Source organism: Eurytemora carolleeae, unplaced genomic scaffold (assembly GCF_000591075.1).
Source record: "Eurytemora carolleeae unplaced genomic scaffold, Eaff_2.0 scaffold816, whole genome shotgun sequence".
Classification (NCBI taxonomy): domain Eukaryota; kingdom Metazoa; phylum Arthropoda; class Copepoda; order Calanoida; family Temoridae; genus Eurytemora; species Eurytemora carolleeae.
The window spans coordinates 138,038-163,915 of NW_019396746.1; the positions used below are offsets into that span (position 1 = coordinate 138,038).

General features: G+C 34.4%; 2 protein-coding genes across 3 annotated transcripts in view; both read right to left on the reverse strand.

Annotated features, from left to right (window-relative positions):
- The window catches only part of LOC111708126 (RNA-binding protein 26), a 20,905-nt gene extending 4,068 nt beyond the window's left edge, over positions 1 to 16,837 (reverse strand). The window contains exons 1-19 of one of the 2 annotated variants that reach the window (XM_023481399.1): positions 16,714 to 16,837; positions 16,347 to 16,401; positions 15,791 to 15,901; positions 15,099 to 15,211; positions 13,483 to 13,653; positions 13,069 to 13,140; positions 12,380 to 12,463; positions 11,052 to 11,136; positions 9,436 to 9,617; positions 8,477 to 8,657; positions 7,088 to 7,198; positions 6,455 to 6,506; positions 4,933 to 5,081; positions 3,761 to 3,844; positions 2,872 to 3,005; positions 2,324 to 2,387; positions 1,375 to 1,461; positions 951 to 1,086; positions 88 to 206 (exon numbers count right to left, since the gene is read on the reverse strand). In XM_023481399.1, the coding sequence (XP_023337167.1) occupies positions 88 to 206; positions 951 to 1,086; positions 1,375 to 1,461; positions 2,324 to 2,387; positions 2,872 to 3,005; positions 3,761 to 3,844; positions 4,933 to 5,081; positions 6,455 to 6,506; positions 7,088 to 7,198; positions 8,477 to 8,657; positions 9,436 to 9,617; positions 11,052 to 11,136; positions 12,380 to 12,463; positions 13,069 to 13,140; positions 13,483 to 13,653; positions 15,099 to 15,211; positions 15,791 to 15,901; positions 16,347 to 16,401; positions 16,714 to 16,772 (2,049 nt within the window). In that variant the 5' untranslated portion in view covers positions 16,773 to 16,837. Of the gene's footprint in view, positions 1 to 87; positions 207 to 950; positions 1,087 to 1,374; positions 1,462 to 2,323; positions 2,388 to 2,871; positions 3,006 to 3,760; positions 3,845 to 4,932; positions 5,082 to 6,454; positions 6,507 to 7,087; positions 7,199 to 8,476; positions 8,658 to 9,435; positions 9,618 to 11,051; positions 11,137 to 12,379; positions 12,464 to 13,062; positions 13,141 to 13,482; positions 13,654 to 15,098; positions 15,212 to 15,790; positions 15,902 to 16,346; positions 16,402 to 16,713 lie in introns of both variants that reach the window. The other variant, XM_023481398.1, reaches the window with a different exon arrangement.
- The window catches only part of LOC111708127 (uncharacterized), a gene marked incomplete in the record, with an annotated part of 19,822 nt that continues 10,758 nt past the window's right edge, over positions 16,815 to 25,878 (reverse strand). Inside the window, 7 exon segments of the mRNA XM_023481400.1 lie at positions 16,815 to 16,953; positions 17,238 to 17,326; positions 17,938 to 18,063; positions 18,974 to 19,094; positions 19,704 to 19,795; positions 21,142 to 21,190; positions 22,491 to 22,556. Coding sequence (XP_023337168.1) covers positions 17,243 to 17,326; positions 17,938 to 18,063; positions 18,974 to 19,094; positions 19,704 to 19,795; positions 21,142 to 21,190; positions 22,491 to 22,556 — 538 coding nt within the window.

The window sequence follows — 25,878 nt, forward strand, 5'->3', positions numbered from 1 at the left end:
CTTTAATCCCCCCCCCCGCCTTCTCCCAATAATTGTCAATAAATAAACAAATAAAATTTCCAATAAATGTTTTAAATGGTTATCTACCTGGAAATGTACAAGAATATCGTCCTTATCGTCCAGTTCGTATCCGGAGACGAGTATTCTACTCGGTCTACGGTCAAGAGTACTACTTCCAGGAGAAAGGGTAAACCCTCGGCCTCGGCCTTAAAATTAATTTTATTATTTCATTATTTTTCAGATTTAATTTCAAATTGCATTCAAAAATTACAGAAACAATTGAGGAAACTGTCGAAATTTAACACTTTACAAACTAGAGACATGACATTTTCGGACATATTATTTATCAGATTAAGGAGTCGCGTACCAATGTGAATCAGGCATGGGGCCTGATTATCATTTATGAATAAGAATCACTTATAATACAAGGACAGTTTCTTTAAGTTTATAGTTTGTTCGAAACTTTTCAAATTGAAAAAATTCCTTTATCCATTAATAGAATTTAATTTGGAAAATATTTAATAAATAAAGGACAAATATTTCATTATTTGAAGGAGGCGGATTTTCGTGTAAAATATCAAAATAAATTTATGAGTTAGAAAGAATTGTTATACAAGATCCAATTAGTAACAGTTTCTTTTTTTTTTGTGAGAGGAGAAAACTTTAATCAGAAATCGGACTGCTGTGTTCCACGAAGTTATTTAATATATTTCGAGTGTGAAAGATTTTTATTTTTATTTTCGAAGAAAAAACCTTTTTCATTATTTATCCTCCAAAAATTGATGTTTTTTAGAATATATAACTTTTCTCGTTGCAAGAAATATAAACAATATCCAATCTGTGAAGAGTGTGAAAAATAAAAATCCTGCTTCATATGAGGAATCAAACATATTGATACAAAAAAAAAAGATTAAAAATCTAATAAAAATGACCCCTTGGGGTTTACGTACCTCTAGCCCCCCTCCAGGCTCCTCTAGGTGTATACATGCCCCTGAACCCTCGAGCCCGAAATCCTCCACGGCCTCGAGCTGGTCTTGAGGTTGGAAGAAATCCGCATTTAGCAGCCTCAAGACGGAGTAAATTAACCTGAGAACAAAATAAATTTTTTTTAAAATTTCGGAAAAGAGCATTAAAAATTTCCAATACAAAGAACATCAATTGAATTTTTAAAAGTTTTGAAATTTTTTATCCAGGGGAATTTTGTGCTTATTTTCTTATATTTGACTTTGAGTGCCACTTTAAGATAAGATAAAGTAAAGGATCTGACCCCCCCCCCCTCTCACCCCACCCTATCTTGTAGACCCAAAACCCACATCGGGCCAAACGCCAATTAGCTCTGAAGTAAAAACTTTTAAACCATAACAAATTTTTTACCTTCTGTTGAATCTCTGCTGTGGAATCTGACCCATCCTGTTGACTAGTAAACAGTTCCATTTCTGCATCAAGCAGTTCTTTCTGGATCTGGATCAAAATTTAAATTTGATTGAAATGCAGTACACTCAGTACAATTTTAAAAATACAGTACATCATATTTTTTCGACCAACCACAAATGACGTCACAATTCACCCTTAATTCGTCCGACGAGACCTTTTTAGTCCGGCATTATTGTTATTCTTTTCAATTATATTGGAATTTTGAGCCACGACATGTTAAAATAAGGGTTAAAATATAATATCCCGTTTTTTTTTTAAAGAGGAACATCGTGTAAAGAATAAAGGAACAGAAGGTGGTTCTTGGATATTTGTCATCAAGCAAATCAAAACCAATTGCTTTGTTTCCTTAAAAAGAAAAATGTAATTTTTAGTTGCGATTCTAAAATCCCAGCGACAGAAGCAATGCCTGGACGAAAAAATGTGTGGTCGAAAAATGGTGAATTGTGCCTTCCCCTGGTCTACTTACAGTACATAACTACTTGCAGTACACAAATATAAAACATAATAATTTAAAACAATTTCCGCTCTTTCAATCATTTGAGCCATCTCATTCCAACAGGTACAAACTTATTTTACAAATTTCAGGTCATTTCTTTTTATTTCACTAGTCGTCAAAGATTGTTTTAAATTCATTCCGATATTCCGAATTGACCAAACCCTACCAAAAAATGTCATAACTCATTCAGTCTTAACTTAATCTATTCATGGCACCTTAATTGATCGTACTTGTTTCAATATCCCGATAAAATATAAAATTTCTAAAATAAAAAGAGTCATGGCTCATTGAACCGAATATTTTCTATTTGATGCTATTATTATTCTTTTCATGTAGAATATGGTTTTTACTTGATATTCTAATTTTACGTCAATTCAAGAATTCTAAAATCACCTCTTTCAAAGTTTTAGTCTTTACACTGGATATTGTGAGCGACGTCTTTATCTCTTCTTTTGTTCTAAAAAAAAAATTTATATTAGAAGCTAATCAAGCAATTCTTATACAGAGAATCCTTTTCATCTTTTGTTTCCGTTTTTATTTTTTACCCACCGACTCTTGCGGAGTTAATTTACCACCCACTTGTTTTTGGATCCGCATACAAAAACAGATGTCTTTTAGTTATAGGGTTTTAGAACATATTTGCCCTTTCTGTTGCTTTGAAATAAGATGTCAGTTGTATCCCAATAAACACGTCAGGATGGCTGAAACAGTTAGACCCAAACTCTTTTTGCCGAGTCTCTCAAGTGAACCCAGGGAAAATTTAAAAAATTGCATAAAACAATTAGTTTCTTTATGAATTTTGGAAATCCAATAATTGGAACAGGAAAAAAATTTAACTTTCTTATTGGTATAAATAAGAAATTATCTATTCGACTAAGAAAGGAGTGCATATGCAGACAGATCAGCAAAAAAGGTATTACTTTCACTAGAGTATTGTTTACCTGTCTATAGAGTTTGAGAGTTCCTTAATTAGATCCATGATCGTTTTCTTATCCTCAGCCTTCATACTGCCCTTACCCTTCTCCAGCTTAGAGATCAGAACCTTCTGCTGTTCTAGATATCCATCCAGTAATCCCTAGAATATAATCCAGTAATCCCTAGAATATAATCCAGTAAACCCTATAATATAATCCAGTAAACCCTATAATATAATCCAGTAATCCCTATAATATAGTCCAGTAATCCCTAGAATATAATCCCGTAGTCCCTAGAATAAAATCCATTAATCCCTAGAATACAATCCAGTAATCCCTAGAATACAATCCAGTAATCCCTAGAATACAGTCCAGTAATCCCTAGAATATAATCCAGTAATCCCTAGAATATAATCCCGTAATCCCTGAAATATAATCCAGTAGTCCCTAGAATACAATCCAGTAATCCCTAGAATACAATCCAGTAATTCCTAGAATACAATCCAGTAATCCCTAAAATACATTCCAGTAATCCCTAGAATACAATCCAGTAATCCCTAGAATACAATCCAGTAATCCCTAGAATACAATCCAGTAATCCCTAGAATACAATCCAGAATCCCTAGAATACAATCCAGTAATCCCTAGAATAAAATACAGTGATCCCTAGCTAGAATACAAAAAAGGAATCCCTATAATCTCTGTTCATTTAAATGCATACAAAGAGCTCTCACTTAATGTAATCACTGTAATCACATAAGTACTACTTAGTGTGATAATCTGTTCAATTTGAACTGGCTGAAGTCTTACGTGATGTGGAAATTATCATTTTTTACAAATTTTAAACTTTAAATTAAGAAATCAGGAAGTTTGACTAGTTCATATTTAATCAAAATAGTAGTACAGCAAACCGTACCTGTTTAGATTTGATTAGAGTTTCCTGTTGTTTCATAGCTTCCTTTCTTTTCTCTTCACTCTTCTTCATCAGATCTGCTTTAGTCTACAGAAAAACGAGGTTGAGAAAACTCGACCAAAGAAATTTTTTTAACTTAGTTTTCGGAAACTTCAACGACTTATTTTTTTCATCAAAACGAATGTTTTGACGCCTGCCGATATCTATTAGAAATTATCCATGTCTAAAAGAAATTATGACTTAATTTTTTTTTTCGCTTTTCCTCCTTCAATAATACATTTTACAGCTAAATTTGTACTTATTTATGTGAACTATTAATTTTAAAGGTTTTAAAATTGGTTTGATATATAAAATTGTGTTGAAATTATTACAACACAAAGGGGGTAGTCTCTGACTGTCTCACCGTGCAGGGTAGGATTTCCATACCCAACACCAGGACCCCTAAAGGGTTTAGTAGGAGTTTCAGTGGTTAACGTAATTAATATGCATCAGAAGTTACTTGACTTTCTTTCGTTGGTAAAATATGGCAGATTAAATGCATGTACAACACACGTATGAATGATACTAAACTTTTAGTTATTCATAAAGCATAGTCTAGCCCTGTTCGTCAAAAAAATAAATTTCTATGACTAAGTGACATTTTATTTCAATAAATTTTCCAGGAATTTGATCTTGCTTCCTTTCATAAAATCCCTGGCAGATATTAATTATTCTTATTCTTTAGACCCCCACCACTCTCCACCCCCCACCATCAATTGTCTGAGAGTTCTGCCCAACCCTCTCCAAAAATTTGTACGGAAAATTAGAGAAAGATGTATGAAAAAGATCTTTTATTTGTCCCAAATAAAAGAATACTTGCATAATGCATACATTCCATTGACCCTCCAGTTCGCGATGAAACAATGCCCGATTCACAACGGTAACCTTGTAAGCCTTATCTATTCAAGAATAAATTAGCTATCAAGGATTTAAAGTTTGAAAACCGATTATTCTAAACTGTGGTTTCACAACATAAAGCGACTTGCGCGTATACACTGCAGGAAAATTAAAAAAGAATAATCCGAAGTAAACACAAAGAAAAACGACAATATCTTCCACATTATTGATCAGATAAAGGTTCAAGGGTATCGTTGTGATGCTTGAAATTTCGCTTTCCGTCCCCGTAAACACCAAACCTGTAACATGTCCTGATTCTTCTGTATCGCGATGACTGCCTTCTCTCTCTCCTCCTTGACTCTGTTCCCCTCCTCCCCCTCCCTCATCTCCTCGTTCACCAAGGTCTTGGTAATACGGTCTCCAGTAACCAGCACCAGGGGACTAGATCCTAGGCAATCAATTAATAAATCAATCAATCAGCCTCACCCGTTAATTAAATGATCGATCAAATTGATTAATTAATCATATCAAAATATTATTATTATTAAAGGGACTAAAAGCGCAATTTCAAGACCACAGTGCCTGTCAGTACCCCCAGTACCCCTAGTACCCTCAGTACCAAACAATACCCCGCAGTGCACTCCAGTACCACTCAGTACCCGGTAGTACCCAGGACTACCATGCAGTACCCCACAGTACTCTTTTTTGATCCCCAGCACCACCCAGTACTCCAAGTACCACCTAGTACCCCCAGTACCCCATAGTTACCAACAGTACCCCACAGTATATAAAGCAATATTTATTAATACTTATTTTGATTCAAACTCTTAACTAAATGAATAAAGAAAAAATATGCCGGTTTAAGAAAGATTTAGATAGATATTTGCAATCATCCAGAACAAAAAGTTTTATCAAAATTAAACTTTTTTAGGTTTATGAGACGTTTTCAAAAATATGCAAAAAAATTATTTCTGACACCCCTAGGCTTAGTACGTTAATATAATTCACCAAAACCATACTGCAGTCCTTCAATTATCATACAGGGAAATTTTCATCTTTCTAAACATCCCAGGGAAAGATTTTACAGGTTCTTTTCTGAATTTTATAAACGAAGCAGAATTTTCAAATTTTTTGTCTTATTTGTTTCGCTTACTTCTATGTTAAAATTTAATGAACCATTCAGAAATCCGGAAATTTTTATAATCTCTCTTTTTACTACAGTTTTGCTTTGGGTTTTAAGAGTTTTTTTTTTTTTTTTTGCAGTTTTTGGTCGATATTTTGCCCCTTTGATCCGTCGATCCGCATATTTTTGCGGATCCGGATCCAGGACGCCAAAATCTTTCGGGTCCTAAGAACTGGTTTATAATTCTAAAAATCGGAAAATTTTCAACTGTAGTTTCTCTATATTTGTGAATTGCGCCTTTCTACTGCAATATAACAAATAGGGATCATCCAAAATAAATACTTTTCAAGCTTGTAAAAACGTCCTTATTCTCCATATTATTTATCAGATAAAGATTTCAAGGGTACCGTTTAAGTCAGATAAAGATTTCAAGGATACCGTTTAAGTCAGATAAAGATTTCAAGGATACCGTTTAAGTCAGATAAAGATTGCAAGGATACCGTTTAAGTCAGATAAAGATTTCAAGGATACCATTTTTGCATGGTGGGTCAGATAAAATTACGCGTACAGTCCCTTCAAGCTATTCTGAACATGCGTTCCTTTAAGAAATAAATCATGAACACTGGACAATGCGTTATATTCTTTTCACTTAATTTGAGGTGTAAATTATGTTAAAAGAAATTTATAAAATATCTTACCAGCAGTTCCAGTTCTGTCCTTGAAGGCAGATTTGTTCATGTGCCAGAAAACCTGAAATATGTAAAAGTACAAAACTGAATTTTCAAAACTCTAGAAATCTTAATCTTTTAAATTTGGAGTAATGAAAAATAGTGGAATTCAGTTATTTTGCCTTACTCAAATTTTTAAAATCTTGATTGCAATTGAAATATTTGTCTTAATTTTGTTCAACAATCAGGACAGAATTTCAACTCCTGCACAGAGGAGTAAACTTTTTTGAGCTTTTTATTCTTTTGGCAAACCTTGAAATGGTTCTCATAAAAGATCCCTCACTATTGATCTACAACTGAGCTGTTGTCCATTTTGAAGAAAAAAAAAATAAGTGAAATATTTCTTTTTCCTTATGTTTTAAACTAAACCTTAGAACTTTATGATATTGAAGTCACCTATATCATATTTTATTTTCATGTCTTTTATATATGTATTTAAAAAAAAGCAGGAAGAAATTAAATTTTCTTTTGTCAAAAAGTTTTTTTCGTCACACTAAGTTGAGACTAGATTGTAATGTATGTATGTATATGTTTAGCATTTTTTTAAATACAAAGAAAAAAATATATTAACTCCGCCTCTAAAAGCAACCCAAGAAAACTCACTTTGATAAATCTGTTGTTCATAACAGCCTCTGAACTGTTGAATGCTGCATTGGCCTCGGAATTGTTGGAGAAAGATATAAGGGCACTACCAGGGTCACCCTCGAAGTTAATCTACAAAATAATTAACTCTATATACAGAGTTACCCACAAAGAAAGGAGGAGACTTCAGAGACGACTGTACGGAATTTAGACTGTCTGTCTCCTTATATTTATAATTCTCTGCAACTGCCAACTTGTTTCTTTCTTTGCCAAAAATCAAATCATTTTATAAGCCATGAAAAGACAATACTCAAGACAGAACACTAAAGTTGACCTGAAGTATTATATTAAATTAGTTTAGGGTAGGTTTTATAGTTTCATCCTTTGTAAATAACCCTGTATAACTCAGATCGAACATAACATGTTTGTGTATTTAAATCTGAAATGATCAAGGAGTATGACATAGAAGGGAGATACAACCGACGCGGCCCGCCCTACCATATGATTATACATGCTTTGCAGACGGGTACTCCATTTGTACATATAGAATAGGTTATTGTATACGCGGTATTTGTACATCAGACAAATATTTCTTATACACATGGAGTACCGTCATCAAAGCATGTATAATCATATGGTAGGGCGGTCCGCGTCAGTTTTATCTCCCTTCTATTTCATTCTCCTTAGAAGTGATACTACACGAGAATTCCAATAAGTCTTCATTTTCTTTCAGCTTTGCCTGTTAGTTAAATTTTCCTATAAAAGTCCAACCATTCAACTTAGAACTTTACCCTAAACTAAGATTATTCCCGTGGTTCTTCCGAGTTCCCTGATCAAATTTAAGGCAAATTGGTGAAGGGCATACGAGTTATGATCAAACATACAAAAGAGAGAAGACTTTTTATAAGATAAGGAAAGTTATGTAAAAGTTCCAGAAGTTCAAGTTTAAACAGGATTCTATGTTCAAGAACTGGTTTCAGGTAAATAAAAAACAGCTGGTAAACAAGCTCGGCCTTCATACCATTACCAGGAAACTGAAAGTTGCCTACAATTTTTGTTATTGTTTTGTACTTACAGTTCCCTTACCAGCAGTCAAATTTTTAAACAAACTCTACTTCACTACCTTACGTCTGTTACATCTCATGAATTGTGGAACTGTACATTGTACAGTTGTGGACATATCTCTGTGTTGAATCAGGGGTGTACACTGGTTATTTTCTTGAAATATCACTTCCCCCCCCCCACCTTCTTGAAGATCATTTTTAACCCAAAAGTACAAAATATTATTTTTTTTTCGCGGGGGGGGGTATTTAAGGGTGAAACAAAAGTTATTTACCCTCATATTCTTTAAAAATCATTCCCACCGGGCTAGGGGGGGGGGGGGGTTAAGAAATTATTCTGATTATTTACCTGAATGTTTTGAAGCATGCCAAACCGAGCAAAATGTGCGTTCAGATGTGTGATGCTATTAAACTCAGGAGGAATATTCCTGACTGCCAACATATTACTTGCTCCACCTCCTCCTCGTCCACCCCCTCGGCCTCCTCGACCTCGACCCCGGCCTCCAACCCGGGAATAGTCAAACCTAGAACTGGAGAGAGGTTTAGTTCGAAGTGATCTTTCATTAAAAGAGGGACATCCCCAATCTACACCAGTACCCGTTAAACCTTTGAGGACATAGAACTCAATAATAAATTACTCTTGTAAGCTACTGCTAACGTACTATGAGAACTCAAGCTAGTAGAAATGACTGTGTATTCATTGGGTTTCAAGTAGGGATGATTTATAAAAAACAAATACCCCACGTGCACAGTGAACAATTTAATATGAAATAAATGACTAATATAAAAACCAATATTGGACTGTTGAGTGTACTTCACACTTCTAGCACTATATAAACTAACACTACTATAATTCATTGGTTTACAAGTAGGCCCATACATAATACACATACACATTTTTCTTGTTTTAAACCATTAATACCATACCATCCTTCGCATAAAAAGTTTTTCGTCAAAAATTTATTTTTACAGGCAAGTTCTTAAATTCACTCATTGTACATAACGCCAACGTAACAAGTTAAAAAAAATATTAAGAAAAAGAAGACGATAAATATATTAATGATTATAACATGTAACACAAAACAATAAGATCTAAAATAAATGAAAAATTGGAATATCAAAGACAAATTTCTTAATCATTTTTCATACTTTTTCACCAAAATTTCCCCTAAACATCATTCAGTTTCCCAAATTCAACGAATAATAATTTTGACGCTCCGCGCGAAAATCCTAACTTAGCTTCTGGGGGAAAAAATGATATTCAGAAAAATAACCCTGGGGTGTAATTAAATCTTTAAAAAAATTAACCTTTTACTTGCTGGCTCATGACCGCCATCATACGCCCTTTTCATACCAGGGACCGGATATCCGGGCGGAGGGACAGATATGGCCGGCGGAGGAAATGGAATACCGGGCACACCAATGCCGGGAATATAGGGTTCGGTTACAGGTTGACCGGGCTGATACCCAAGCGGAGCTTTCGAACTATCCTGAAATAATTAAGAATTAGTTGGAGTCCAGTGTTGACAAAAGACGAGATGGAAATTTAAGAAGAACTATTCATTAGCAGCCATTAAGTCTAAACAATTTATTAGATGTTAATAATATCAAAGATTCTCTACTAGGGCTGCCCAGATTTGAATATAACTAGTATTTTATATTGCATTGTATAACAATTAAAATTCGGTGTTAATGATTATCCAAACCTCACCGAGTAGTAAAAAAGCAGATAATCGATCAATAAATAAATCGATTAATCAATCAATCAATCAGTTTCAGGGGATGCCTTACCACCCATATATCAAACTCAGATGAAATTACTAAATCAAGAATAAGCTTTGGTCTTACAGCTTTTGTTTAGGTATTTAGTTAAGTTCTCAGGTATTATGTTAGTTCCTCATGTTTTTAAAACCATATTTCGGTCTGGTTTGACCATCATAATCAATATTTTAAATAATTCTTTGTCCGTAAGCCAGACAAAAAAAATCAAATAATCAAAATCAGATTGTCAGGGTGCCCTCCTTCCACTCCCCAAACTTGAAATTAATGATACTAAGTCATGTCTGGAGAAAGGTCTTATAGCCTGTAGACGGTTTGATTATACGTTAATTAATATATAAGTAAAGACTTATCTAGCTGGATTCTGTAGTCCAGTCTAAATCGTAATTACATTTTGCTAAATCTTCTTTGGCGAGTACTTTAATTAAAAACGTACAAAAAGTATAATATTTTATTTTCTACAGAATATTTTTCTAATTAAGAGTTTCTTTGTTCAATTTAAATGAAATAGGATCCGAATTTTGTTAGTATGAACTACTAAATAGTAAGAATGAATTTTAACTAGTCAGGTAATTGATTATTAAAAAAACTAAGTAAGATATATGATCGGAACGAGGGAGGGACGCCACCAGTCGCAATGAACCTTTCAAGTTTTCTAAACATTACAGAGCTTCTGCTCGAGTTTTCTGAACTTCGTAGAAAGTTCTTTGAGTCATTAACCCGCCTCCATCATTTATGTTTAGTCTGATATAATGATTCTAGATTATCTTTTACTTGTCTAAAACTTCCACGCGTATTTTCACAAAAAATCATAACCGCCCCCCCGCAACTTGTTTTTTTCCCAGTTTGGCGAATAGGAACTATAAAAAACATGCCCATTATATTAGGCGTAAAAACGATTTCCCAGGGGTGTATATTTTCATTTTAATGATTTTCATAAGGGGTTAAGGGGAAAATTAAGCGAAAAGGAAAACGAGAAAGAGAAGGGAAAAAGGGAAAGCGGGAGGGAAAATGGAAGAGATGGAGAGGAAAGAAAAAAAGGGAAGAGAAAAGGGGAAAAAGCGGAAGAGATAAAGAAAGGGGGGGGAGTCTCAGAACTAATTTACAACCCTGGATCACCCTGTATTTTAGGCTTGAATATATACCTCTAGTACAACAGCATCAGTTCCATGATCAAATTTACAAAGATCTCCTTTCAGACAGAAACCTTTCTCATCGTAGTCTCGACACCTAGGATTAGGATTATGTATAAATATTTTATCGTTTATAGCCTTATTCTTCAAGTTCATCCGGCATGAAATCAAGGTCGACGCTCTTATCTAGTCTATTCTATTAATTTATTTTTCCGTTGAAAATATGACAGATTCAGCTTAAAAATTACAAATCTATAAGAATTCTATTAATTCTCAACTAATTTATTATTCTATTAATTCTTAATGAAATTGATTTTACTTACCGCAAAGACTTTGCTAATTATAAAGACGAGGCATTGGAAATTTATCCGACTATTGTGTACGCCTGTACAGCTGTATTTTGACGTCATTGGTCATTTTGGTTGTTTGAGAGTCTAACAATCGACATTAAAACCTTAGATATTTAACTCAATTGTGAATGCTTTGTTCTGAAATTTAACTAAAATTAATGATATTAATTTGTATTTTTAAATTGGTTTAATCATTTGTTGGATATGAGAGTCGTCTGGTGAATTATAGCTGAATTTGTAATAAAGTTACGCATCTCTTTTGTATTAAAAATAGCCAATAATTGTTAGTGAAAATTTTCAGATTTTTTTCTGAGGTTCTATGGAATGGAATTTCTGGCGATGAAGAAGAGAGGGGACCAGAAATTTCCAATATTATAAACGGTAAATAAATATTGTGACATTATATTTTTCAATAATTCATTTAAATCATGTAGAGAGAGAATTCAATCTTGAATGAAAAAGTAATGAGATAATTGATTACTGTTAAAAAGTACAAGGTTACAATTGCATACAAGATATGTGACATTAATTTTCTTCTTATAAACACTTATATACTTCAAACCAAAAGTAAATGTTCCAAAGGACTGATAGATGTAATTTCAAGTTACCAACCCATTAAAGGTCCTATCAACAAGGTACCATTTAAACATTTATCTGGGTAACAATGAGGAAGATATCGTCGTTATTTCAACTTAAAAAGTGATGAATTCTGTAAATTATGTTAATTGTTTTTCCACTAGTCACTGTTATGGACTATGGACAAAATAAATATTTCAAGATAGATAAACTTAGGTGGTTTCCCATTGTTTTGTTTTTAAATAACTATTTAATACATTACAAAAGACGACAATATGAAACGTCAACAGGGTAAATATATACTTTTCTGGAGAAGACGACATTAGTTACTATCTTTTGGTACCCCAGAAAATGCGTCAAATTTGCGTCGATTTTCTGATGCGCTATCTTTAATTAGCAAAGTCTTTGACTTACCGTATTCTCTTAGAACTAGGATTGTACCCTCCTTCGTCCCTTGTAGGTGTAGAGTCACGTGATGTCCCACGTCTAGGAGGAGACCTAGGNGTCTAGGAGGGGACATAGGATACAGGGAGTACAAATATACTAGTCACGTGATATTCCTTGTCTAGGAGGGGACATAGGATACAGGGAGTACAAATATACTAGTCACGTGATATTCCTTGTCTAGGAGGGGACCTAGGAGGCTAGGATACAGGGAGTGCAAATATACTGGTCATGTGATATTCTTTGTCTAGGAGGAGACCTAGGATACAAATATACTGGTCACGTGATATTCCTTGTCTAGGAGGGGACCTAGGATACGGGGAGTACAAATATACTCACGCGATATTCCTTGTCTAGGAGGGGACCTAGGATACTGGGAGTGCAAATATACTGGTCATGTGATATTCCATGTCTAGGAGGGGACCTAGGATACAGGGAGTACAAATATATACTAGTCACGCGATATTCCTTGTCTAGGAGGGGACCTAGGGTACAAATATACGGTTCACGTGATATTCCTTGTCTAGGAGGGGACCTAGGATACAGGGAGTACAAATATATATACACATGATATATAATAAAAAAATGACACATATACATAAACGAAGATTCTATCAAAAAAAAAGCCGATAGCATATGATGGGTCCACCTACCGGTACCTGTCCAGTGATCGAGGACGGTGTCGGGGCGGAGATCTGCTCAGAGGACGTCCTCGCCGGACCAAAGGTGATCTAGGTTTATATAACTTATAAATTAAGTGGTTCATATTTTAGGAAGATTATCTGAAAATTTAAGCTTTAACCAGGAAGTGATCTAGGCTCGGTTATAAAAAATAACTATCATTTCAGCGAATATTAAATAGGACAGGCGACAAATCAGGGGTTTCCAATTTACAATTTTAAAATTTTCTAAAAAAGTAACTGCTGCTATCAAGAATTTCCCTTCGACATGAAACCTAGTTGTTTTCCTGAATTTTCCCATAAAAATCATTATTTTTTCCAGTACAGCGGCAATATATTATATCATTATCCAAACGCTATACATTTTGTTTTGTTATGAATCTATAACCCTACCTAGATCTACGGCGGACAACCCTAGTTCGATCATGTCTAGGTGAGAATGACCGCTCTCTATACCGGCGGGGAGGCGTTCTGTTCACCCGCCTTCTGGCGGGGGGAGGCGGGGATCCTCGGTATTTCCTTCTATCGTCCTCGTCCTTTTTCACCTCATCCTTAAGTCCTTCCCTAGAAATATACATTATATACATTATATATATATATATATATTTTTAAAGTTGTAATCTCTGTTTGTCTGTTCACCATGCTATTATGTCAAATCAAAACTCACAAACTCCTTGACCGTTATGCATTTGTTCTGAGTCTTAGTTGAGGACTGCAGGGACAACTTGGTTGAGTGGTCTGAAAAGTGGGGAATGGTTTTTAATACTGAGAAATGTAAGATAATGCATTTTGGAAGTGGCAACCCTGAATTTAATTATACCATGATTGGCTGTACTCTGAGCAGTGTTGAGGAGGAGAGAGATATTGAAGTGTTGATCAACAAAGATTTAAAACCCAGTAGACAATGTGAAGTAGCAGTTAATAGAGTTAAAATGGTCCTAGGTCAGTTAACTAGATCTTTTCACTTTAGAGACAGGAATGTATTTCTAAGATTATTTACCACCTATGTCAGACCTCATCTAGAATTTTCTACTCCAATCTGGGCTCCGACCTCACAACAAGATATTAGGTCTATAGAAAATGTCCAAATACAAGCTGTGAATATGATTAGTGGATTGAGAGCAGTTGGATATACTGAAAAACTCAAAGAACTAGGACTTCTCTCCCTTGAAACAAGGAGAACTAGATATGATCTAATACAAACCTACAAAACCTTAGAGGTTGAAGGAGATGAATTCTGGTTTAAAAGAGTTAATCAAGTATCTGTGAGAACCACCAGACAATCAGATGACAGAACCAGGCTGACTAAACAGAGAAGCAACACCACCATCAGAAGTAACTTCTTTACCCAAAGAGTCATTGATGATTGGAACCAGTTACCCAGCACAATTAGAGAGTCCCAAAATATCAAGATATTTAACAGAAATCTAGATCAATATCTATCTTCTTCTGAGATGAACTGATGAACTGAGAATATGACAGGATCTCCAGAAGAAGACTGTGTGGAAAAGATGTTGCTAAATGCCCCCAGCGGGGGCTACACCAACTACTCTCCAAGTATACAATTAAGTATACTTTAATAGTAAAATTTTGTTTGCCGGTAAAATCGACCGAGTACGGGTAAACGGCGGTGTAACTGTGAGTGAGTAACCTGGCAACGTTGGGTTCTCAAGCTAGTATACAAATATATAAAAAAGTTGTAATCGGTTATTAAGTCCGATATTTGAAAAGATCGACTTTTATAGGGAAAACTTAGTTCATATTTTCAACGCAAAACTGGGTTCCCAAGCTTATTAGTATTAAATTATGTAAAATAACCCCCCCGGCCATCGCCCCCACCAACAAAAAAAAATATTTTTTATTTATATATATCTGCAGTATTATTATTCTTTGTTATATAAGTTCAAAATTTCAATTTTTTTGAACTATTATTTAGAACAAACACTGAGTCGAAAAGATATAATTAAAACAAGTTCGTTCTGCTGTTAATGAAAACATCCCTGACCAACCTGATAGGTGTAGTAGAGTCAGCTTCATGTTGAACTTCATTCCTCTCCTCCTCACCCTTCAGCTCTCCTTTACCGTTCTCCTCCTCCTCAGCCTTCGGGGGTAACTCATACTCCTGCACAAATCATATCATACGGGATTTTTTTCAGGTTATTTTGAGGCTTTTTCCCTTAACACAGTTTTGTAAAATTAAACACTTTTTTGTTTAAGAAATTATTAATTAAAAAATTACGACAAAAAATTAATCATATTATAACGTATGGAGAGTCAAAACAGCTTTAAGACTTATTTCATTGGAAGGATTATACATTCCAAAGAATATAAAAGACTAATTTTAAGTAAAACACTAAAAAACAGTTACTAACGAACAAAAGTTGTTGCAAATCGGGCCAGCAACTTTTGAATGAAAGTTCACTTGAAAAAACACCCATAATCCCTTTAGGAATAAGGTAATTTCCTAGAGAACGATTTTTGAAACCCCAACCCCCCTCCTTTCAATTTTGTACATTTTGTATAATTGATCATGTGGCCGCAGCGCCCGGCCCCTAGCCTGTCCTAGCCGCAGCGTTCGGCCCCCTAGCCTATCATAGCCGCAGCGCTCGGTCCAGAAATTGTCTAACCTTAAATGTACAAAATTGATGAGGGGGGCCAAAAATCATATACTAGGACGGACCCTAGGAATAAATAGTTTTACCTTAGACTCTACAACTTGGAAGAGTATATCGATGAACCCGAGGGTTTCAGCCTGCAGGAACACGTCCATCTGCTGAACCATGGTATCTCGCAGTTCATCTACAGGCTTATCCTGAGAAATAAATTCAATCAGTGGTTATCTGACGTCAGATGCTAAATTCAAAGAATTTGAACCGCGTCGCTGAGTCGCAAATAACGGTGTAAATTAACCGTCGGCTCAAATTTTGAAAAACTTAAAAAATTTCCAACTGAACCAACCATATTTAAACCGCGTCTCATGTTTGAATACATCTAGACGCGGATCAAATTCTTTAAATTCGGCCTCAGATAAATCAAATATCATCAATGCATTTCATTCCAATGATGAATCAACATGGCCTGGCGCATATATTTTTATGAACTACACTGTCGGACGATGCGGAAATAACTTTTGAAACTCGGGAGAAAGAAGACACTTAATTTTATATTTATTAAGTCGTTTATTATCATTAGTAATAACCCTCACTAGATCTCAAGTTTTGGCGGTGTGGGGGGGCGGGAGGGTATTTATTACTCACCTTTCTAATAAGTGCTAGAACATACTTGGCTAACGCTACTGGATCCGCATCACACCTACAGGAGTACAGATTACAGAATTATTATTTAGAATTTTCCAACTTCATGACATACAGATGAGTCTTAGACAAGATTTAATGAATTAGTTTAACTATGTAGATATAGCTGAACCATTTCTCTACTACTCCGGTTTAAATTAAAGAAGTGGTCAAAAAAACTCTACGTGGTTCAAATACTTTTAACAACAATCCGTGGATGTTTTNAGGGGGGGGGGTCCAAAAATCGTATACTAGGAAATTACCAAAAAAAAGCGTTCTCTAGGATTAAACAACTTTTGGTACCTCGAAAGTGTCTTAAAATGAAACTTACAGTGGTTTGAGATGAGCTGTTAGCCAGGTTCTCAATAGTTCAGGGTTTTCAATCAACATTTTTCAAACCAAAACTTCAATTATCCATAAATGTAGAAAAAATCTGAAACATAAATGATTAAATAATAAAATAAACATTAAAACGAGAGGTATAAATTATTAGAAAGACCATCACATAAGTTTTATATCATAAATTCACAAAAATATGACATGCACAGCGCACACTGGAGTTTCAAGATTTCTACAGAAAGTTTGATTGTGAAATTGAAAAGGCCACACGCACAGTGTATTTAAAATGGTTTGGTTTGGTTTGAAAAACGCTTAATTATAAAGAACTTTTTTAACCCGATTATTCATATATATCACTTAAATATTGATTTTAAAAATCATTTAATGTAATAAAATTAAGTTTTGATAAATTTTTAACATCACATTAGCGACACTTGCCGGTTTTCTGTTTCGACGGAATTCTTAGTAAAGACGACATTTGTAGAAATTACTCGAAACTCAATTTACAATTTCTTCCTTGATTATTTTTTAGAAGGATAGCTGTAGTGGGTTAGCCCTGTACAATTCAGGTGATGCTTGTACTCGATAATATATCCGACATCGGCCTAGAAAAAAGATAATCAATAAAATCAGAAAATTTATAAATAATGAACATACGGGAGGGAAAATGAAAGCTCGGAAACAAAAAGAAAAAAATTGGTGGTCCACTTAAACTAACTTGCCGACCTACGACAGCTGTTTTTTTATCATTATTGGGGTAGGAAGACAATTTCAGGGCCGAGCGCTGCGGCCATAGGAAAGATATACCAACGAAAATATTAAATAAAATATATGTGTAAGAGGACTAAAAGTTAGAACCAACAAAATATTTCAGTGTAATACGATGTTCGAGAAAGTTACAAGGTTACCAACAAAGAATGATACTTTAACGGGACGACTAAACGGAATTTTCACTGACTTTTTACTTAATGTCTTGTTTCCTGGTTTCTTACAACTGTTTTTTTTTATTAATTACTTAGTTTATTTAAAGGCCAACTTCAACACGCCTCTTGGGTCGTTATTAATGGCTCATCCTTTATGAGTAACATAGTACATCAAACCAAGGAAACTTTAGGATTTCATTATCTAATGATAGAAATCATATTGATATAAAATTTTTCAAGATTGAAGTAAAAGAAGACGACATTACAGAACGCTGTACTATAAACTGCCTAACCTTTGTAAATATATTATCGGAATAGAAGAAAATAGATTCAGGACCACTAGCTGGGAATATCAAGGGTCTAGGCTGGTTTAATCCACCACACAGTGCTGTCTTCTCACCGTTTATCACTAAGTAGTCCTAAACACATCATTAGCCTCATCGCAAAATCAATGTTGAAATCCCATTCTCATATTTATACTGGATTTGGCATGTCAACAGGTCAACCTTTATCAGGTGGTAAATGAATACCTCGCAATTAAATCAAAAGGCATCAGGTTCAAGTGGTAAATTAATACCCGGCCGGTCAACCTACTTCAGGTCTATAAGGTGGTCAAATGTTATTCTAGAAGGTCAACAAGTTTCAGATGGTAAAATTACCAATACCAGGCAGGTTCTGGTTAACCCATAGCAAATCAAACATAAATTTCGTTTCAAGACTTTAATCTGCTTTCTCTTTTTTTGGCGATATATTTATGACAATAAATGGCAGGGTCCCTTAATTTGTAATTTTTCAATCCTTAATTTGTAATTTTTCAATCCTTAATTTGTAATTTTTCAATCCTTAATTTGTAATTCAATTTTTCAATCCTTAATTTGTAATTATTCAACACATGTTAGCAAAAAATCAAATCTTTACTCAACTGTCATGAAAAAGTCTTTTTGGTGTGATTTCCCTCCAAAGACTGTTTAAACAGTAATTAGGCAATCATTTAGTTTACTCAAGGCTTAAATTTGTTGCTAAATCATGTCTTATGTCTATTATAGAAAATTCACAAAATTTTGGGAACACTGCCATCATCGGTTCAAAACATATCGCAAAAAAACAGAATAAGATAAATAAAGCATTGAAACTTCATTTACATTTGATTTTAGACATGAAAATCCACTTGATTTCTACAACTTATTAAACTGGATTTTCTCAAAATTGAGATTATAAATCAGTATGCATGAGTGCACATTAGTATTTTCCAAAGAAAACTTTTAGGTGTTTTGACTTAAACTGAATGGTCAATTTTCAGCAGTGTGATCAAGAGGTAAAAATGCTGACCTGGCAGGTCAACCCGTATCCAAGTCTACCCGGACCAGCTTTAGTTTCACCAAGAGAGAACTTTCTCAGATTGTACTCCACAGCACAGGCCATTGGGTCACGTTTTATACAGGAGCTCCACCTTGTACAATCACGCTATAAATGTTGTATGCTCAAAATTAAATTTTTGAGATACACTGTTAAAGGTATGAGGCTCGAAAATTTTCTGAACACAAGGCACACCGTAATTTACCGCTGAACACAAGCTGGGTTTTGATACGTTTACACACACATATCTCCGTACTCGAGGAACACACAAAGGTTTTCAGGGTACCGTTGTTAATCGGTCATTGCCCTCTTTTCATGGAGGGTCAATTAAAACAGTCCCTTTAAAATAAAAGAATAGTAAGATAAATAATTTGAAATTTATTTTTATATCAGTAAATCTTAAATAAATGTTCATGGCCTGGATCCGGATCGGATCAATCTTTTTCCGATGCGGATCCGCATCAAAATTAAATTAATCCTTAACACTGCACTCAATTATATTCTCATATTTTGCATCAGACTAAGTTTAAAATATTTAGGGTAAGTCTGCCATGGCCCTCTTTCTATAAAGGTTTACTTAAAGAGTACGTGCAGACACCTTCGTTAAGCGTTGATCATATTTATTGCGTATGTATGGTTCTTCAGATAATGCATATTGCATACTGATGGAAAAAATTTAACAGCCTAATATAAATGGATGTACCTTAAGTTTTGTGGATACTGTCCATCTTTAATATTCAAACTGCTGATGTTTCCTGAGTTCATATTGTAGTACTGGCTGCAGCCCATTGGTGCCTACATAGCATGTTTTAATGTTAACATCTTTGATATAAATCCCAAGCCACCTGCAACAGGGCGCACTTTGCTCTATATCGACCAAAAATGTCGCCTATAGTGCGACTTCTAATTTTCTTAACACACTTGGGGGGGTAAAAAATGACCCAAAAAATTCTAGAAATTTAAAATCATCATAATTGAAAAAAAATATTGTTTCTATAGAAGTAAATCTTTAAAATCTTGCAAACTTTTTGTTTGATTTAGGCCATTTCAAAATTTGAGCAAATTTTGAGGGCATTTTTTGGGTCCCCCCATGTCGAGTGTTTGCAAATTTAAACTTTCTGATTAAAGAATAAGGAAACATTTTCATAAATATTTTCAATATTTCATCAATCATTTTATTATAAAATGGAATATTATTTGTTGAGTTTTTATGAAATGGCAGAATAAAGGAAACTGTATTAAGTTACATTTTGCCTAGTCCCATTTTGCCAAGTAACAATTTGCCTATAAGTAACAATTTGCCTATAAGTAAAAATTTGCCCAGTAACATATTGCCTAGTAACATATTGCCTAGTAACATTTGCCTTAGTATCAGTTTGCTAGGTAATATTTTGCCTAGATAACGGATTGCCTAGGTAACATTTTGCTCAGGGTGACATAAGTGCGAATTTTTTGCCTAATCAATATTTTTTTCACAAAGAAAATAATCAAAAATTCGCAAAATTGTCATCCAAAGACTTTTTGAAATGATTATATTCCAACCCTTGCTCCATGATGTAAACTGTATTTTTATATATTTCTCTGATAACCATGTTTTATTTTTTGAGTAAATACACGCGAATTTTTCCGTAGAGAATAAAATAAGAATAAGAATAAAACACTTCCTTTCATAGGTTTTCAGTCATGGTATTAGGAATGTTAAAAGTGCTGCAGTCAATATACAGTTCAATTGTCATATAACATTTAATTCAACTGGTGCAATTTTAAAGAAAATGTTAAATTTTAAGAAAATCTGCTCTTGCGTTACCTAGACAAAATGTTACCCCAGGCAAAATATTACTATGCAAACTTGAACTAAGCAAAAAGTTACAAAGGCAAAATGTTACCTAGGCAAAACTGAACTAGGCAAAATGTTACCTAGTCAAAACTGAACTAGGCAAAATGTGACTATAGTCAAAATGTAGCCGAGCCGTTGAAAATGTTATAATATAAAGTATTAACTAATCTTACATTAATGCAACAGTCTCAGATATAAAGATAAGAAATTTCAACAAAACCTAACTTCTACTTTAGCCAGCGGCCAGCGTGGATCACTGCAAGGGGGGGGGATCCGGTGAACATGAAGATAAAAAAATAATAACCTGTAAATTAGCTCCATCGCATAAAATCTGACTGATCCGAATATTCCACCTATATATAACATTATAACTATATAATAAAACAAAACATTCGTATATATATATTATATATGTTGCCTATATATATATTATATATGTTGCCTGTAGCCGACCGAATGGCTGGAGCAATTGGGCTGACATTTTTTGCGGACACTCATAGGTGGCCGGGGGGTGTTATAGGCTAAAAAATTCTAAATTTTTTCAAAAATTTGTTTTTTAAATACAATTTTGTTTTTTTCCATGGGCAACGCCGGGCAGCTGGTATCAGTTAAAAATGTTATGTTTCAATTCCTTTTAAGATCTCTAGTATAAAGTGACTATTGACTAGCTGGGGCAATTTTTTCATTGGACTAATTCAAAATCTAAAAAATAAATATCTTAGCGGTTGCCAAACGGCTGGAGCGTATTGGCTGAAATTTGTTGTGGGAATCCATGTATAACCTGGATGTAACAAAGCTATAAGGTTAAAAAAATTCCCAAGTTTTTTTTAAAAATTTAACTGGCAACGAAGGGCACTTCTATCAGCTAGTATGTATGATAATTCTATCTTATTTTAGAGCTTAATTAGATGTTAATTGACATTACCTTGAAGGAAAATCCGCGACTTTGAGATTCATTTTGACGCTTGGAGCCTGGATCTTGTTAGGAATTCTAAATATTTAGTTGTGCTTTACAATTTTACCATGGATGTATGTGTAAAATCTAAACTATTATGTTAGGATAAATTACAGCCTGAAAGAAGATGGCTGAACCAGTGTGATCCAGTAATTAACTATCTATGCAGGATGATTAAATAGACAAGAACATTTCACTTAATTCTGTCAATCTCAAAGTTAAAAAAAATATCAAAATTTAATTTTATTCTGGAATTTAAAATTTAAGATATATTGAAAACCATATCTTTATCTAGCATATTAAAGGAAAATAATATTGGCACATTTTAAATGTTAAAACTGTAAACATGTAATATTTTATTCCATTTTTCTTACCCCGGGCAACGCTGGGCACTTGAGCTAGTAAATGTTAAAAATGTTATGTTTCAATTCCTTTTAAGATCTCTTGTATAAAGTGACTAATTCAAAATCTAAAAATTAAAGCCGCTCTTTATTCGTTAGCTATAGATAGGTGGCCAAACGGCTGGACCGAATTGACTGAAATTTGTTGAGGGAATATATGGATAACTGAAATGTAACAAAGTTAGAAGGTTTAAATAAATCCAGGGTTTTCAAAATTTAACTAGCAGCGGAGGGCACTTCTATCAGCTGGTATGTATATGATAATTCAATCTTTAATTAGATGTTAATTAACATTACCTTGAAGGAAAATCTGTGACTTTGAGATTCATTTTGACGCTTGGAGCCTGGATCTTGTTCGGAATTCTAAATATAAAGTTGGGTTTAACAATTTTACCATGGATGTATGTGTAAAATCTAAACTATTATTTTAGGATAGATTACAGCCTGAAAGAAGATGGCTGAACCAGTGTGATCCAGTCAGGTACTATCTATGCAGGATGATTAAATAGACAAGAACATTTCACTTAATTCTGTCAATATCCAAGTTAAAAGAATATCAAGATGTAATTTTATTCTGGAATTTAAAAACTAAGATATATCAAAAACCAGATTTTTATCTAGCATTTTAAAGGAAAATAATATTGGCACATTTTAAATGTTAAAACTGTAAACATGTAATATTTTATTCCAAGTGTAGTATTCTCTTACTACTAAAATGTGCAATAAATTGGTAAACTTAAACTAGCAAACTTTGATAAGATTCTACTTCAAGTTATTCTACTTGTTTCTAAATCTATTATCTTTGCAACCTGTCAACATTGCAGATCGGGTTATTTCCATCACTCGGGCCTAACCCTCATGCGCTGTTGATATCTTTGCAACCTGGCATTCTTATACTTTGGCTATCTCTATCATACAGAGTAAACCTTATATAATTATCTGCACGTGCAATAATTAACACCCAAAGTAATAAATAGATTTCTCATAATGTTACTTCATTTATTTACTTAATCATAAATGTTTACATAACATTACATAAGATAAACTGTTGACATAATTGTTAGTCAGAATCCTTTACTTATAAGGTTTCTTATCTTGACGTTTAAGCACTCTCTCAGTTAGGTAACCGAGCCTATCGTGCATGACTGATATAGCCTTCAGTCCGTCTATCAACTTTATATCTTTATCATTACAGGTATGCTGGTCAACCCGCTCCTGCATAATCTGGAGCAGATCCCAAACCTGGTAAGACATCCTGTCCCTGACCTCTTTCATAGTTGGGTCAGGATACTGCCTGTACTCTTGCTTCCAAGCCTTCCCTGTGTCCCAAACCTCAACTTGGGGGACAACAGTATGCTGTCGGGAGCGAGTGACCTCAAGAGTAGAGGACAGGAGATCCATAATCTCCTTTCAGAGTTCCTTGACCTCTGTATCAAGCTTCTCCATCTTCTCCAGGATATCTTGCATATCCTCCTCCTCCTCATCATCCTCTGATACATCCTCAGCTACGTTCTTGTCCTCTGAGGCTGGGGCAGTGATAATAGGAGTGTCTCCACTGATGAGAGGAGCGATATCAGCAGGATCAACTTCCTCTTCATCCAGTTCTACTTCCTCACTGTAGGCGGGGTTCCGCACAATAACAGGAACCCGGTTCATCCTCTCCTGCTGTAGCTCATCCAGAAAGATTCCCTATGTATGCTGTCTGTTCGCTGTATATAGCACAAGTCCCAGAGCGGTAGTGTGCAGGAGACTTGTGTCTACTGCTACGGCTCGGGATGTACTGATCTCTGGCATCCAGTTATATTCAAGGGACTGTTCACTCTTATCAAGAACAATCCGGAATACAACACAAGCTTTTGTGGTAAAAAATGATCATGTTGCAGATGATCATGGGAGGTCAAGATCAGTAAAGACTTATCCCCTAATCCTATCTCAAGAAGTGATCAGTTCATTCAAATGATGTTTAAGATACAAAATAATTATAAAAAAAACTTTGTTTGGAGATCATATAAAGCATTAGATTCATTCATGTATTGCAGTTGTTTGATCATCAAGACTCACGAGTGATCAGTATAACCCGGAGTTCTTAACGACTCCACGAGGCTATGGTTGTCTCACAAAAATAAGCAGATGCGGAACAGGACTGATACAAGATATCCTTACCAGAGCTTCAGTTTGATGAACAACTTATCATACATCATAACTTCACCCACCAACTCTCATTCAGCTTTAACAAAGATCTCACGTTGATCTAACGGAATCTCTCGGTGATCACAGCACACAGCTAGTCTGGAAAACCTCCTAGGCGGAAAGAATCTGAGGACAACTGTACGTTTTGTTTCTGTACAACGTACTTCTGTCGCTCTTGAGGGATAGTATCAAGATCAATTCCAGAAGTATCCTAAATCTACGTGCATTCATCCTAAGGAATCAAGCAAGAATTGCAGTCCGCAGTGTTCACAGGACATGTAAAAGGAGAAATTATACTATCACACGGAGAACTTGAAACCTGCCAAAAGAAGACATTTGGATCGCGTGTGAGAAAACCAAACCGCCATCAAATCTTCAGAGATTGTGATGATCAAAAAATAAACTCTAAAACTATAGACTTGATTTCTGTGTATGGGGTGGCGTATAAATAATACATTGTTTAAAAATAGTTATTCACTTCTATTGTTCCGACGCTGAAAATTAAATTGAGAAGACGCTAAAAGCTAAAAAGTGCATAGTATTGAAGTGCCATGGATGTATGGAAAAAACACGTGAGTAGAATTCTTAAAATTTTGTATGAGGCCAGAACTAAAACACTAATCTATTGAATATGTCGTTTAACGAACTACAGTGGTAGGCGTTTATATCAATACAATGAAGACTAATGGAATTCTTGAACTCGATGAAACAATCTTGATGCATTCTTTAACTCAGGCTTTTCTATTAAAGATTTGATTTTTTCAAAATACATGTTAACAAGTAAACAAAGAAAAGCTGAAAATTAACAGCTTCTCTTAATGTTCATGTTTATGTGTATCCATGATGTTTGAAAGCTTGATAAAAATAAACAAAATGAAACGAAAGTCGTCTTCATTGCATAATAAAATCAGTCAAGAAGTGGGAATAGAGCCAATAATAATTTATGTCAGCTGAATACATCAATCATTAAAAATCTACCTTCACTAACAAATTCAGAATTAAATATCAAAAGCCTTAAATCTAAGTTTACATTGATTTGAGTATTAACACTGTATTGAGTATATTGAGTCCTAATTTACCATAAAAAACTTACTTGTTACTTGGTTGCCCTTGTGTGAAAATTTAAATATTTCTTATTCAAATGGAGTACTTCGTCTGTAAAGCATGTATAATCATATGGTAGGGCGAACCGCGTCAGTTATATCTCCCTTCTATTACTTACTCCCTGATTCAAGTCTTCTAGGACATTTATTAGAGAGAGAATCCCAGATTTGAAAATTTCGCTTTTATGCCATTTTCCGTACGAAGAGTTTCAGACCAGTTACTAGTGTTTACGACCACAAAATATTTCAAACCATAAAATTCTGACCAATTACTAGTGTTCACGACCACACAATATTTCCAACCGTAAAATTAAATGTTTCTGAGCAATTACTAGTGTTCACGACCACACAATATTTCCAACCGTAAAATTAAATGTTTCTGAGCAATTACT